This window comes from Thalassophryne amazonica, chromosome 4 (assembly GCF_902500255.1).
Source record: "Thalassophryne amazonica chromosome 4, fThaAma1.1, whole genome shotgun sequence".
Classification (NCBI taxonomy): Eukaryota; Metazoa; Chordata; class Actinopteri; order Batrachoidiformes; family Batrachoididae; genus Thalassophryne; species Thalassophryne amazonica.
Genome location: NC_047106.1, coordinates 52023904 through 52040272, shown reverse-complemented (window position 1 = coordinate 52040272; position 16369 = coordinate 52023904). Strand labels below are relative to the sequence as shown.

Sequence of the window (16369 nt, the reverse complement as noted above, 5' to 3'; positions counted from 1 at the left end):
GTCACCCAGTGAGGGTTTTTTTATTTATTTATTTTTTTTTTAGATAATTGGGTCATCTTTAATGGCATAAACATTAACATCACAAACTTCACCAAAACCGCAGATAGTAATAGCATTATTTTCTTTTTTAAAAAACATATTTCAGGCTGTCCATTCTTTCCCATCCCTCCCTTAACGAGATTTGACCTATGATCCGTTTCTCAGGGCTAGACCCATCTGTACAAGGAAACCTTTCAGTCATTTGCTGATGATACAGTATTCATAATGTGCACTGGATCAGGCATTTCCAATGACTCTTGAGAAGAATTATTTATTTATTTATTTTCCTTTATATAGCGCCAAATCACAACAGAGTTGCCTCAAGGCGCTTCACACAGGTAAAGTCTAATCTTACCAACCCCCAGAGCAACAGTGGTAAGAAAAAACTCCCTCTGAGGAAGAAACCTCAAGCAGACCAGACTCAAAGGGGTGACCCTCTGCTTGGGCCATGCTACAAACATAAATTACAGAAATAATTCACAGAACAATTCACGGACAAATATACAAGAATTGCTGTTGGTGCACAGGACAGGAGGGTCGCCAACACAAACACAGCTCCCATCTCTGGATGGAGCTGCACCTTAAACAGAGAAAAAACAGTCAGGCATCAGAAAGACAAAAAATACTGTATAATTTGCCAGTATTAGGGCCGCTAGCCCTAAGTTTCACTAAAAGACCCAGAATTTAGGTGAAGTTGAGGCCGCGGCCCACTCCAACTACTAATAACATGAATTAAAAGAGTAAAAAGCGTAAAACAAAACTGTACCAGTATGCTAGCCATATGAAAGGGAAAATAAGTGTGTTTTAAGTCTGGACTTGAAAGTCTCCATAGAATCTGATTGTTTTATTGACACAGGGAGATCATTCCACAGAACAGGGGCACGATAAGAGAAAGCTCTGTGACTCGCATACTTCTTATTCACCTTAGGGACACAAAGTAGTCCTGCACCCTGAGAATGTAAAGCCCGGGCCGGTACGTAAGGTTTAATTAGGTCAGCTAGGTAGGGAGGTGCCAGTCCATGAATAATTTTATAGGTTAGTAGCAGAACCTTAAAATCTGATCTCACTGGGACAGGAAGCCAGTGAAGAGACGCCAAAATAGGTGTAATGTGGTCAAACTTTCTGCTTCTTGTCAAAAGTCTGGCTGCAGCATTCTGAACCAATTGGAGAGCCCTAATGCTAGACTGCGGTAAACCAGAAAATAGAACATTGCAGTAGTCCAATCTAGAAGAGATGAACGCATGGATCAGGGTCTCAGCATCAGCCATAGACAGAATGTAGTGCAGCAGATAAAAAATGCTTCAAATGGTGATGCAAGCACCAAAGTTGGCACACATACTCCTTAGACATTGCTCTTTTAAAAATGCCGGGTACCCACGTGAACTTTCAATAGGCGGCCAAGAAGGGGTCAATTGAAGTATTACACAGGGGTCAAAATTTAAAAATGCTCCAATCATATTGAAAGGTATTCCATATCATTTGTCTGATCATAAAGATTCCAAAAAAGGTATAGTTTGGACTATCTGTGAATGAATGGTCTGGAGTTATGGGGTAAAAACAGCAAGAACACTGAGAAAGGTCAATTTCAGTTTGTACAGGGGTCAAAAGTTAAAGTTGCTCCAATTTTGTTAAAAAGTGGTGCAAATTACTGGTTGAGCTAATAGGATTAATAAATGGAATAGTTTTGACTGTTGCGTGCTTGGTTTGCAAAGTAAAGGTTAAACAATATCAGCATCCATTGGCTTCTATGACATGTGACATATGCTACCCTGTAACATCATAACTAAGCATGATACATGATGCAAACTATTTCTTTTTAAAACTGTATTCACCCAACTAATAATTTGCATCACTTTTTACCAAAATTGGAGCAACTTTAACTTTTGACCCCTGTACAAACTGAAATTGACCTTTCTCAGTGTTCTTGCTGTTTTTACCCCATAACTCCGGAACATTCATTCACAGATAGTCCAAACTATACCTTTTTGGAATCTTTATGATCAGACAAATAATATGGAATACCTTTCAATATGATTGGAGCATTTTTAAATTTTGAGCCCTGTGTAATACTTCAATTGACCCCTTCTTGGCCGCCTATTGAAAGTTCACGTGGGTACCTGGCATTTTTAAAAGAGTAATGTCTAAGGAGTATGTGTGCCAAATTTGGTGCTTGCATCACCATTTGAAGGACCCCTCAGTAAATATTCACTTACCTGCTGCACTAATGGGACGAATCTTCGCTATATTTTGCAGGTGGAAGAAATCAGTCCTAGTAATATTTCTAACATGGAGGCCAAAGGACAACAAAGGATCAAAAATTACCCCAAGGTTCCTCACTTTGTCAGTGTGATGTATGACACACGAGCCTCGGCTGAGTGTTAAATGGTCAAATTGATGCCGATGTCTCACTGGACCAAGAACCATCATTTCAGTCTTTTCAGAGTTTAAAAGTAGGAAGTTTCTAGATATCCAACTTCTCACTGCTGCAAGGCAATCTTCTAAGGATTTTTTGTGGATGAGATTACCAGCAGTTATCGACATGTATAACTGAGTATCATCTGCATAGCAGTGAAAGATAATCCCAAAACGCCGCAATATGTGCCTAAGGGGTGCTATATACAGGGAGACAAGCAGGGGGCCTAAGACAGACCCCTGCGGAACCCCAAATTTCATGTCACTAAGGTTAGAGGTAGTGTTACTGTACAAAACACAGTGAGAACGACTGGTCAAGTATGACGTCAGCCATGCAAGGGCACTCCCAGTAATCCCAAAATGATTTTCCAGCTTATCAAGTAGAATATGATGATCCACTGTATCAAATGCAGCACTGAGATCTAACAGCAGCAGAACAAATGAATTGCACACAAATTGGAAACCCAAAAAGCAGAAAACATTCTGTTATGCATTTAATCTCTTTGCCAGTTGCAAGTAAGATATGCTTTGAATAAAACACTGGAATATCTTATCTGCTCATGATGTTGGCAAGAAGCTATTCATCTTTTCCCATTTTTTTCCCCTTTCTTTAGCAAAAAAAAAAATACCTGAGACATGCTGATACACACAAAACCTTTTTTCGAAGTACCTGTGATTTTCATATCCAGTGACCACATTAGTTAAGTCGCACCTTCACCTGTGCACATTTGTGTGCTCATGGCCGTTCTGGTCTAAAAATGTGGTACAATCAGGTACACTGCTTGTGTGTTGGTTTTGTGTGGCACCAGAAAACAATTGGCATCATAGATCAGTAAAATCCTGGTCTGATGTTCAGTACAGTGTGTCTGTCATTCAAAGGACACAGTTGTCAGTTGGACATGGTGGATTCAGAACACACACTATACACAAAATTGTATTACCATGAAAGTGAATTCCATGCATCCATTTTCAATACCGCTTATTCCAGTTAAGGGTCATGGGTTGTTTGAGCCTATCCCTGCAGTCATAGGGTGTGAGGCAGAGTATACCACTAAGTCAAAGTGCTGCCATGAAAGTGAGTTGAAATCAAAAATTAGTAAATCCTTTTAGGCTCTGAGGCCCATTGGCCTGGTGCTTATCCCTAGTTTCCAAACAAAAATGAACAATGAAAAGTAGTAACTTAGGGGAAAAACCCAAACTTGTTGCATTGAGTCTGTAACAGCATTTCTCAGTTGTCCATGAACGAGGACACCTAGTGGTCGCTGAGGGTATTGGTAAAATGTCACATTTCAAGTTAATACGTTCTAGCTTCAGTGTTTCTCAAACCATTTAAAATGACTCCAAAGTCTAATAGATTGTAATATAGTGTTGAAGTGCCTATTGTTTTTGAATATTTGGGGATTTGGGTTGTCCATGATGTTTTATTTTATTGGTTATGTTGTCCTTGGTCTGAAAAAGTTTGAGAAACAATGGTGTATGTGTATTTACTGTCTGTACAGCCCCATAATGTTACTACGATAATATTTTAATATTTAAAATTCAGACTCCAGTCTGAGTTCCTTTTGTTTTCTCTATGAATGTAATTCTTTGCTGCACAAACATCTCTTTCTTGGCTAATGTGCCAGACAAGAAGATAAAGAATGTAAAGCTTTTTTGAAGACGCAGCTCAATCAACATCACCAATGTTCATATCGATAATGGCTGACTGTAAGGCTATGGAGTTACAGGAAACGTAGGTACCTAGCAGGTCGCTGTGGCAACATATCAACATGTCATTCTTTTAGATTTGGTTGTCATGAAGGCTAGACAGATAAATATCACTGTCCAGTCTCACCATTTGTGGTCATGTTTCAAACACAAAATGACATAAATTCACAGTGTTTCAAACCAAATCTGTTTTACACTTAATATAAAATTTTGCATGACAAAATACTACCATGACTCAGTCTGTTCATGTACATTGGACACCTGAAAAGAAACTGACAAAGACTGGACTGAAAGTTCATAAAATTTTTTATAAAGGTAATATATATACTTATAACAAGACTGTGTATGTATATGTGTGTATGCCAACAGAAATGGATCCGTTTTCATAACTGTGTTTCTATTGCACAGTTATACACATCTCTAGTGCCTTATGATTGAAACTGTCTTGAGCTCACTCAGAGCCCATCTGCCATTTGTAAATAAGTGACTAGCAGCTTCTTGAAGCACATTTTAATCACAACAAGGCATAGTCTTCTGCTTTTACCCCTAGGCCAAAAATGAGCAGTTTTACGTCAATTAAAATCAGTCAGTTAAAAATGGAAGCGTCAGCAGTTGTACTGATAAGCCTTTCATCGCAGGTGCTTATACTTTCCTTCATTGTGCATTTTATTTGCATCTTTGCCTTTTTGATCTTTTTTGTGTTGCTGTTCCTCTTTACTTGACCTGATTATTTTTGTTATTTTCACTTCTGCTTACAGCATAATGACCTCAATAAGGGAATGGACATCAACGTGACTGGGGTCTGGGAGCGCAACATCACAGGCCAAGGAGTCACAGTGGTGGTGATAGATGATGGGGTGGAACACACTCACCAGGACATTCAGCCCAACTATGTAAGTCAAAACTGAGACCGTGATTTTTATTTTACTTTGTCTCTTCCTGTTGTGGGTGAATTCCTTGAAAAGGTAAAGGTACATGATCACAAAACAGACAGTTTCAGCTTCTGTCAGCAAGTCTACTCAGTCACACCACAGCTTACCAAGCTGTGACTGGTGGTGTAATAGTGAAAAGTTGGCACTTTGTACAGTTTGTCCAACCACAGCAACAGATGCCCATAGCTATTTTACTTATAGCTAGGTATGATTTGTTTGTGTAGTCACTCAGTTTTTGATTGTTGTTACTATCCAAGTACTTGCGAACCTAACTGTATAGTAGGATTTTAAGAATATTCATCATCATCATTATCAACATTCAGAATCCAGATGGCAGTTATGACTTAAACTCCAACGACCCAGACCCTATGCCTCACCCAGACACCCAAGGTGAAAATCACCATGGAACACGATGTGCTGGAGAAATAGCAGCTGTTCCCAACAACAGCTTCTGTGCCGTGGGAGTGGCTTTTGGCAGCAAGGTTGCAGGTACGTGCTTGCAGTGTTGTTTAAAACTGATAAGTGCTTTTTTTTGTTGTATTCTGTTGCGATTGAGAGACAGACAGTTTGTATGTTCTGTTGTGATTGAGAGAGATCGACACCATAAACAGATCTCTTTTGTTTTGTTGTCAGGGATCAGAGTCTTGGACGGCCCGCTGACAGACAGCATGGAGGCCATAGCCTTCAACAAGCACTACCAAATCAACGACATCTACAGCTGCAGGTAGCAAAGTCACTGTTGCTTATTTCTGTGAGCACAACACTTCTGGTAAGCAGTAAAATTAAAAGATTTTGTGTGTTTTAATATTCGTTTGACATTTGTCAGATGTTCATAGATTGGCCTACACCACTGCATATGTGTAAATGTGTTTACAGTGAATCCAGAAAGTATGTACAGCCTTCACCTTTTCCACATTGTATGTTACAGCCTTATTCCAAAATGGACTAAAGTCATTTTTTTTCAAAATTCTACTCTCAATACCCCATAATGACAACATGAAAACTTTTATTTTTAATTTTTGAAAGTTTATTAAAAATAAAAAGCTAAGAAGTCACATGTACGTAAGTATTTACACCTTTTGGCAGCAATTGCAGTCTTGGGTCTTCTTGAATATGATGTCACAATGTTGGTGGACCTATCTTTGGGCAGTTTTGCTTGTTCCTCTTTGCAGCATCACTCAAGCTCCATCAGGTTGGATGGGGAATGTCGGCGCACAGCCATTTTCAGATCTCTCCAGAGATGTTCAATCAGATTCCTGTCTAGGCTCTGTTTGGGCCACTCAAGGACATTCACAGAGTTGTCCTGAAGCCACTCCTTTGATATCTTGACTGTGTGCTTCGAGTCATTGTCCTGATGAAAGATGAACTGTTGCCCCAGTCTGAGGTCAAGAGCGCTCTGGAGCAGGTTTTCATCTAGGCTGTCTCTTGGCTAGGTTGATGAGCAGTGCCTTGTTTCTCCAAATATGAGTTCAGTCTTTGTCTCACAGACCAGAGAATTTTGTTTCTCATGGTCTGAGAGTCCTTCAGGTGTCTTTTGGCAAACTCCAGGTAGACTGCCATGCGCCTTTTACTAAGGAGTGGCTTCCGTTTGGCCACTCTACCATACAGACCTGATTGGTGGATTGCTGCAGAGATGGTTGTCCTTCTGGGAGGGTCTCCTCTTTCCACAGAGGAATGCTGGAGCTCTGACAGAGTGACCATCGGATTCTTGGTCACATCCCTGACTAAGGCTCTTCTTCTCCGATCTCTCAGTTTAGAACCTGCCGCCAGAGTCCTGGTGGATCAGAACTTCTTCCATTTACAGATGATGGATGCCACAATGCTCACTGGGACCTTCAAAGCAGCAGAAATGTTTCTGTATCCTTCCTGAGATTTGTGCCTAGCGACCGTCCTGTCTTGAGGCATAAACAGGATGCACCTGAGCTCAATTTTAAGCTTCATGGCAAAGGCTGTGAATACATATGTGCATGTGATTTCTTAGATTTTTTTTTTTCTTTCATATAAATTTGCAAAAAAAAAAACAAAAAACACCTCGTTTCACATTGTCATCATGGGGTGTTGTGTGTAGAATTGTGAGGGGGAAAAATTGATTTTCATCTATTTTGGAATAAGGCTGTAACATAAAAAAAAATGTGGAAAAGTAAAGTGCTGTGAATACTTTCTGGATGCACTGTAAGTAATGTTCAACTTAACAGTATTTTTAAGCTATGGAAATCCTTTTTTGATTCCTCATAATTAGGATTTATTTATTTATTGTATTGATTTATTTTTAAGTTGGGGTCCCGATGATGATGGACATACTGTGGATGGACCCCATCCTCTTGGGAAGGTGAGAGAAATAGTTTCTGTGCAATGCACATTTTGTCTTGCAGGGGGCACTACAATGCAGTGGCCTAGGTAGTGGTTGCTTGCTCTTGTTACTTTGAAGCTGTCATTACATTTTCCTTTTTAAATTTTCTGTAGTTCTCAGTTTTATAAAGCATTAGCTTGTCACTGTTTAACTATGAATGTAGTCATAGTACAGTCCTGGTCAGAAGTATTTGCACTACTGATTTTTAAAGACAAAATTTAAAATGTGTTCAGAAATAAATTCAGATGAACCACTTTTGTCTTATTAAAATATTTGACAAAGTTTTTAAAATTAACAAACACAATCAAAACAAAATTCTTTCATATAGTAGAATTAAAAATATAGAGATAAAATGAAAATTATTGGGGCTTTTGATGGATTTACAGTAAATCATCACTTTAATAGCAAGCATACAATGTCAGTCAATGAATGTAACAAAAAATAGAAGTAAAATCTAAGAAACAGTTTGCCAGAAAGTGTGAGAGACTTGAGCCAAGGTTTCATTTGTTTTCATGCATAAAAAAAATCGTCTGTGTTCTACTCCACCATGAAACTGTGACTAGTGGTCCCAAAAATACAAGTTGTACTTTGCACAGTTTCTACAATCAGCCACAGAAGGATATTACTCCTTCAAAGTTGTCATGGGTATCTTGGTGGCTTCCCTCATTAGTTGCCTTCTTGTACAGTTAATCAAGTTTTTGGAACTGCCTTACCCAGACAGATTTACCATATAGTGCCACTGTTTCTTTTTCTTAAGCATTTATCCAAAGACATATTCAGTGACTCATAAACTTAATTTTATTTCCTCCACAGGCAGCGCTGCAGCATGGGGTGATTGCAGGCAGACAAGGTTTTGGCAGCATCTTTGTAGTTGCAAGTGGCAATGGAGGTCAATACAATGACAACTGCAACTACGACGGCTATGCAAACTCCATCTACACCGTCACAATTGGTAGGACATAGTAATATTTAGGAGTGAACTGTAAGTTTACTCTTTTGTGGGGGGGTATGTCCACCAGGGTATCATAGCCAATACACACACATAATTCATCAATATTCACAGTATTTGTGTTTTTTACAGGAGCAGTTGATGAGAAAGGCAGGATGCCATTCTATGCTGAAGAATGTGCTTCTATGCTGGCTGTCACTTTCAGCAGCGGTGGAAAAGCGCTGAGAAGCATTGTAGGTCCTTGTCATCTTCTTCCTTCTTATTCTTCAGAAAATGCCTAGTAGAGCATAAGTTCACATTTCTGGTCTTCCATATACACTTTAAGAAAACACTTAGGAAAGGAAATAAGCATAAGGAACTGGAACAGTTGTTATTGGGAAAATGGTACAGTAACATAGAGTTTTGAGGAATAAAAGGCCCCAACTTTTAATGTTAAGGAATATGGGTAACAAAAATCCAGGATCTGGATCATACTTATTTTGATTTCTAATTGCTTTTTCCCTTGGTTGAATAGTTGTTGTTACTGCTTTTAAATAGTTTTTTTGAGCACAGCCTCCTTGTCACACTTTCTGGATTTTAGTAATCATAAATTACTGACTGACACACTGAGCCACTGACATTTATGAGAAATTGACCAAACTGTTACCTAAAGGTAAGGATTCTCGTAACAAATCTAAAATGTGCTTATGACCAACAGTGTTGTTCACCGTGTACAAAACCAGTGCAGGGTTTGCCTGTACATCATTGCATTTCTGTTGTTCAAAACATTATAAAACCTGGTAGAAATATGAATGAATTTTGTAATGAATTTTGCAGCTGTGTTTCTTATGAGAAACGCTGAAGTTGAATGAGAAAGATACCACCTGAGATGTTTTGTGGACAGTACCTGCTGATGGATTATACTGACACTTAACTCTCTTGTTGTTTTTGATTTCCATGTTTGAAAAATTTTTTGTTGCACTTTGTTTATTTGATCTTTGTTGTTGTTAGCATGTCCTAAGGAGTTGATCATCCCTCTGAGTCTGGTCTGCCTGAGGTTTCTTCCTAAAAAAAACAAAAACACCCGAGGGAGTTTGTCCTTACCAATGTTGCCTACGTGCTTGCTCAGGGTGGTGGGTAACATTAGACCTTACCTTTGTGAAGCACCTTGGGGTGATTTATCTTGTGATATGCCACTGTATATAAATAAATTGGATTGAAACGCAAACGGTAATTTTCATATATTGGTAGTTGAGGTGCAGTGAAAATGTATTAATGTTCGGTCTTACTTAACTCCGTACATTACCCAGCTCTTTGTACATGTCATGGCTATCTCTCCCCTCAAATACTGCAATGGTCTTGTGGCAGGATTTTCGCCATGTTCAGTGGAAACCTTAGGAGTCATGGCGGTGCATATGGTATTTTAGTTAACCCAAAAGGGCACATTTTACCTCGATGCTCAATGGCTTCCATTAGCTACCTGTACCAGCATGAATCAAAGTCAGGTCACTAATGCCTGCTTACAGAGTGACTGCTGACTGCTCAGCCAGCAACTTGAACTCAGTCAGAGGCTGATGACAGGTGCCATGTTCCTCAGAAGAACACTGTTTGGTATTCCCATTCTTATACACAAGGGAATCTCATTTCAGTTTATTCTCAGTTGAAACTGCACGATGGTGGAATAAGTTACCAGTTGCTGTCAGAGGAGGGGCATCTCTCTGTCTTCAAAAAACTTTTTGAAGACCCTCTTCTTCTAACAGTACATCCTCTAACACACATCACTGCTCACTTTGCTTCTGCACTTCTCCCCTTTGATTAGATGCAGTACTAATTGGTTACTCACATGAATTTGACTTAATTTGAGCTTGTTTGTTCCACACTTGTAAGTTGCCTGTGGTCAAAGTATCTGCTAAATGAGTGAATGTAATTCAAGTGAAAAATATTTTGGGGAAAAAAAAAATCTGAGGAGCAATTTCACATTCGCTAAACTCTGCACTTGTTTCATTTCCCCAAAATAGTAACATATGACAGTATGTTCAGGCTCAGTAAAGCCATCAACCTCTATTTGCTGGTGTGTTTGTGTGTCACTATGGAAATACAGTTTCATCAAGGGATGTCATTGCCGGTCACAGGTTTAGTAAAGATTGATTCTCTCTGGAGGATCTGGAGAAGACCCACCAACCACAGTGTGCTCCTGCCATGTACTTACCACACTTTAGTCATTAGTGAAGTCCTCTGTTAAACCCATTTAGAGTCTGCCATGAACAGCTGTTTTCCCCAAATGCATTTGCTTACTGAGTTCTTAGTCTGTAAAGTTGGCTAAAATGATGTCAAAACTAGCTGCTTACCTGCCCCAGGGCGGGTTTGATTCAGAGACTGAAATGAAAACTTCAACTTCACCAACAAAGCTGTGACCTCCTACCTAACCCAGATTCCAGGAAACTGTTAGGGCATGATATAAGCTACCTTAAGAAGAGACAGTTGCAGCTTCTGTTACTACAATGCTGCTGCTACTGTTACTTGATAAAATGAAGTGGTGGGACTGTTAAGCATAAGAATTGTACACAAAATGAAAGAAGCATGAAACTTTCAGGATTTGCTCTTGATGACATTAAGCTTTGATTTAAGATGTGGAGGTGTTCGCATTTTGACCCCTGGGGTCAGCTAGAGGTCATTGACCTCTAGGATATGAAATTTCTATGTATGTAATTAGAAATTGATGAGTCATAGGATCTAAATGTGATGAAAATGTGAACAAAATGTGTATTTCCATGTTCTGAGCATGAAAAACTCATTTCTGATGAGTCCAATTGCCACTGAGGTCAAAAACTGCCACTTAGGGGTCAATGCTCAAGGTCTCTTGAAAAGATCCCACATTTTGGTCAGTCTAAATATATAATGTACTGCTTCTTTGTATTTTATCACATAGTGCCACGTTATGCATCACCCAAACTTAAAATATAGTTTCTTGTTCATTTTCTTTCATTTAGTGTATTGTCCTTACAATGTCTGTGCTATATGATCAAAATAATAGGCATAGTTTGGAGGCACAGTCAGACTTATTTTCCATACCATGCAGAGGTGAACATGCTCTACAAAATTTTCCCAAACATATTAGCTTGTCAGAAACCACTGTTGGTTATGTTGAAGCTGTATTAATTGATGATACTGCAGCTGCGCATATGTTCAAGCCAGGCACTGCTAAAACCTTTCAGGACTATGCTGACAGTGTTTTTATACCATACATAGTATCACAGTTGACAGGCACAAGACGCATCTACATTGTTTGGGATGTGTACCAAACAAATAGCCTAAAAGCCACGACAAGACAGAGGAGAGGAAAGGGAACTCTGAGAAGAGTGGAACCAGGCACTCTGATGCCAAAGAACTGGAAAGATTTCATGTCTGTGGAGGAAAACAAAGCTGAGCTATTTCAGTTTCTCTCTATTCAAGTGGTTAATACAACCCCTGGCAATAATTATGGAATCACCAGCCTCGGAGGATGTTAATTCAGTTGTTTCATTTTGTAGAAAAAAAGCAGACCACAGACATGACACAAAACTAAAGTCATTTCAAATGGCAACTTTCTGGCTTTAAGAAACACTATAAGAAATCAGGAAAAATAATTGTGGCAGTCAGTAGCGGTTACTTTTTTAGACCAAGCAGAGGAAAAAAATAAGGACTCACTCAATTCTGAGGAATAAATTATGGAATCACCCTGTAAATTTTCATCCCCAAAACTAACACCTGCATCAAATCAGATCTGCTCGTTAGTCTGCATCTAAAAAGGAGTGATCACACCTTGGAGAGCTGTTGCACCAAGTGGACTGACATGAATCATGGCTCCAACACGAGAGATGTCAATTGAAACAAAGGAGAGGATTATCAAACTCTTAAAAGAGGGTAAATCATCACGCAATGTTGCAAAATATGTTGGTTGTTCACAGTCAGCTGTGTCTAAACTCTGGATCAAATACAAACATGGGAAGGTTGTTAAAGGCAAACATACTGGTAGACCAAGGAAGACATCAAAGCGTCAAGACAGAAAACTTAAAGCAGTATGTCTCAAAAATCGAAAATGCACAACACAACAAATGAGGAACGAATGGGAGGAAACTGGAGTCAACATCTGTGACCGAACTGTAAGAAAGGAAATGGGATTTACATACAGAAAAGCTAAACGAAAGCCATCATTAACACCTAAACAGAAAAAAACAAGGTTACAATGGGCTAAGGAAAAGCAATCGTGGACTGTGGATGACTGGATGAAAGTCATATTCAGTGATGAATCTCGAATCTGCATTGGGCAAGGTGGTGATGCTGGAACTTTTGTTTGGTGCCGTTCCAATGAGATTTATAAAGATGACTGCCTGAAGAGAACATGTAAATTTCCAGTCATTGATGATATGGGGCTGCATGTCAGGTAAAGGCACTGGGGAGATGGCTGTCATTACATCATCAATAAATGCACAAGTTTACGTTGATATTTTGGACACTTTTCTTATCCCATCAATTGAAAGGATGTTTGGGGATGATGAAATCATTTTTCAAGATGATAATGCATCTTGCCATAGAGCAAAAACTATGAAAACATTCCTTGCAAAAAGACACATAGGGTCAATGTCATTGCCTGCAAATAGTCCGGATCTTAATCCAATTGAAAATCTTTGAAGTTGAATCTTTGAAGTTGAAGAAAATGGTCCATGACAAGGCTCCAACCTGCAAAGCTAATCTGGCAACAGCAATCAGAGAAAGTTGGAGCCAGATTGATGAAGAGTACTGTTTGTCACTCATTAAGTCCATGCCTCAGAGACTGCAAGCTGTTATAAAAGCCAGAGGTGGTGCAACAAAATACTAGTGATGTGTTGGAGCGTTCTTTTGTTTTTCATGATTCCATAATTTTTTTCTCAGAATTGAGTGATTCCATTTTTTTTTTTCCCTCTGCTTGGTCTAAAAAAGTAACCGTTACTGACTGCCACAATTTTTTTTTCCTGATTTCTTATAGTGTTTCTTAAAGCCAGAAAGTTGCCATTTGAAATGACTTTAGTTTTGTGTCATGTCTGTGATCTGCTTTTTTTTTCTACAAAATGAAACAACTGAATGAACATCCTCCGAGGCTGGTGATTCCATAATTTTTGCCAGGGGTTGTACACCATTACCTCTTGACAAAGAAGTGTATGCCACAAACAGTAGTACTGTCCTCTGTTCTCCTGGGGGTTGTGACGTGAGTCTCCTGTGTCCATGCACTCATGAGGAAACTGATACTCGTCTCTTTCTTCATATGGCGGATGCAGCCAACAAGGGAACCAAGAAAGTGATGGTGCAAACTGTTGATTCTGATGTGGTCATCTTCGCAGTGGATGTCTACAAGAAAGTCATTCTGGAGGAAATGTGGATTGCCTTTGGAGTTGGTAGCAGTTTCTGTTATATAGTCATTCACAAGGTGGTTGCTGCACTGGGTCCTTCCACTAGTTCTGCACTGCTAATATTTCATTCTTTTACTGGCTGTGATACAACTTCTTCATTCTGTGGTTGTGGTTAAAAAAAAAAAAAAAAAAAAAAGGCTGCCTGGGATACATGGCGTGTATATCCAGATGTTACAGAGGCTTTCCATGAAATGTTGCAGATGTCTCAAGAGTTGAGTGATCTTTCCTTGTCTCAGCTTGAATGTTTTGTTGTACTGATTTATGACAGAGTGCATGCTCAGAAGTCAATGAGGCAAGAAAGCATCTTTTCACCCAGAGGTCAAGATCACTGGAAAACATCCCCCCTACACAAGATGCTTTGAGACAACACATCAAAAGAGCAATGTACCAAGCTGACATATGGAACCTGGCCTTGGTTCCTCGACCACATTTGCCCGGTCCCTCAGATTGGGGATGGATTGACACCGATGTTGGTTGGCAGCCATTTTGGACAACCTTCCCTGAGGCATCACAGGCTCGCTATGAACGTGTGCACTGTGATTGCAAAAAGGGCTGTCTTGGGCAGCACTGTGCACATGTTCGGGTGACTGCAGTGACTAAAACATTGTTCACTAGATCTACTAGTTCGCCCTTATGACTGATGTGATGTAAGCACACGTGTTTGACTTGGTAGCTGGTCTTAGTCCTGGAATGTTTGAAGCGGAGATCATAGAGAACGGTGTCCGTTTCCACCTCCTATGGATATAAGAGTAGAGCCACTAGTGAAATGGGGGGGGGGGATAATTTGCAGCACCAGGGCGCGTGACGTGAGGATGAGCTGGTGGGTTTATATCTCCTGGAAGATGGGAGACGGGTGAGTTGATGGCTGTCGATCATCCGACAGGCTCCTCCCAAACTATGTTTAAAAAAATCATTTATGATGACACATGTTGTGGACACACCAAGTTGTAAACCCTTCTTATGAGTTCCAGTCTGTTGTTTCTGACTTGTTGCGGTTAGGCCTATATTTTGTGCTTTTTTGTTGTATCCATGTTCATAGGTCTCTTTTGCCTGGTTCATATTTACATGTAATTGTTTGATAAAATACAAAGGAGGTGTATATTTTATATTTAGATTGACCAAAATGTGGGATCTTTTCAAGCGACCCTGACCTTTGACCCTTGAGAGTGACTGTTATTGACCTCTGGGGGTATTGGACCTATCAGAAATTAGTTTTTCATGCTCAGAAACATGGAAACATACATTTAGTTTACTTTTCCATCACATTTAGACACTAAGACACATCAATTTCTTATTTAATACATAGAAATTTCATATCCTACAGGCCAGTGACCTCTAGCTGACCCCAGGTGTCAAACTACAAACACCTCCACATTTTAAATCAAAGCTTATGTCATCAAGAGCAAACCCTGAAAGTTTCATGCTTCTTTCATTTTGTGCACAATTCTTATGATAATCAGAGCTTAACAGCCCCATTAAAGAGGTCAAAAGTTGAAAGGAAAAAGAAGAGAATAGAAAAGCACGACACCAACCTTTTAAATGGACTACATTTATATAGCGCTTTTCCATCTGTATCAGACGCTCAAAGCGCTTTACAGCTTTGCCTCACATTCACCCCGATGTCAGGGTGCTGCCATACAAGGCGCTCACTACACATTGGGAGCAATAGGGGATTAAAGGCCTTGCCCAAGGTCCCTTAGTGATTTTCCAGTCAGGTGGGGATTTGAACCCATGATCTTCTGGACTCAAGCCCAACACCTTAACCACTAGACCATCACCTCCCTTTTAGCATGCTTACTAATAATGATGCAGCACAAAAGTGTCTCTCCCCTTAACTACTACTAATAATACTACTGCTAAAGTGTTCACTAGCCTATGCCACTCTCTGTATGTTAAAAGACGTGTGTGCTAAGTTTGGCTCAGTTTTGCAGCACAAAATTGTCTTTCCTTTACTACAACTACTTCTACTAAAATGCTCAATAGCCAGTGTCACTCCCCATAAGTTTGGCTGAATTCTGAGGTGCTGTTTGGAGTAAAGATAGTAAAGATCATCTGACACATGCAGTTGTCTCAGTATATAGATGATGCTTTCTAGGATAATAATGTTTCTATGAAAATTATGTTTTGACAATAGTTTGCTTATCTTATTTTTCAACTGGTTTGATATCTTCCCTTGGCAGACTATTAATAGACAGGTTGTGGAAAATATTAAAGCAAATATTTAACATTTATAAGGTTCATAATGGGGTTTTGTGTGCTGTCATCACATAGACAACTGCTGCTGATTAAATGCTACTGGGAAAGCCCAGTATTTGCACTTCACTGGTGAGATTCAGCTCATTTGTCTGTCTCCTTTGTCTCATACAATTAATTGTATTTCTGTTTATTTTCTGTACAGATCTTTCATAATCTTGAATATGTCCACTTTCCATCTGTCACATTTTTATTCTCATTCCCTGTCTGTGTTTTCCAACTTCTATATGTTTTTGCTTACCCAGCCTTTTCTTTTTATGAAATTTGTGATTATGCTACATCAAGACTAAGCTCCAGGCTTTCAATGATTTATTGGTCTCGG

The 16369-nt window shown here is 39.4% G+C and overlaps 1 protein-coding gene across 1 annotated transcript in view; it reads left to right on the top strand.

The window, feature by feature from the left end:
• The window catches only part of pcsk7 (proprotein convertase subtilisin/kexin type 7), a 57908-nt gene that overhangs the window by 18565 nt on the left and 22974 nt on the right, over positions 1–16369 (top strand). Inside the window, exons 4-9 of the mRNA XM_034167894.1 lie at positions 4917–5051; positions 5414–5579; positions 5724–5814; positions 7365–7419; positions 8254–8392; positions 8522–8622. Of these exons, the coding sequence (XP_034023785.1) occupies positions 4917–5051; positions 5414–5579; positions 5724–5814; positions 7365–7419; positions 8254–8392; positions 8522–8622 (687 nt within the window). The remainder of the gene's footprint in view (positions 1–4916; positions 5052–5413; positions 5580–5723; positions 5815–7364; positions 7420–8253; positions 8393–8521; positions 8623–16369) is intronic.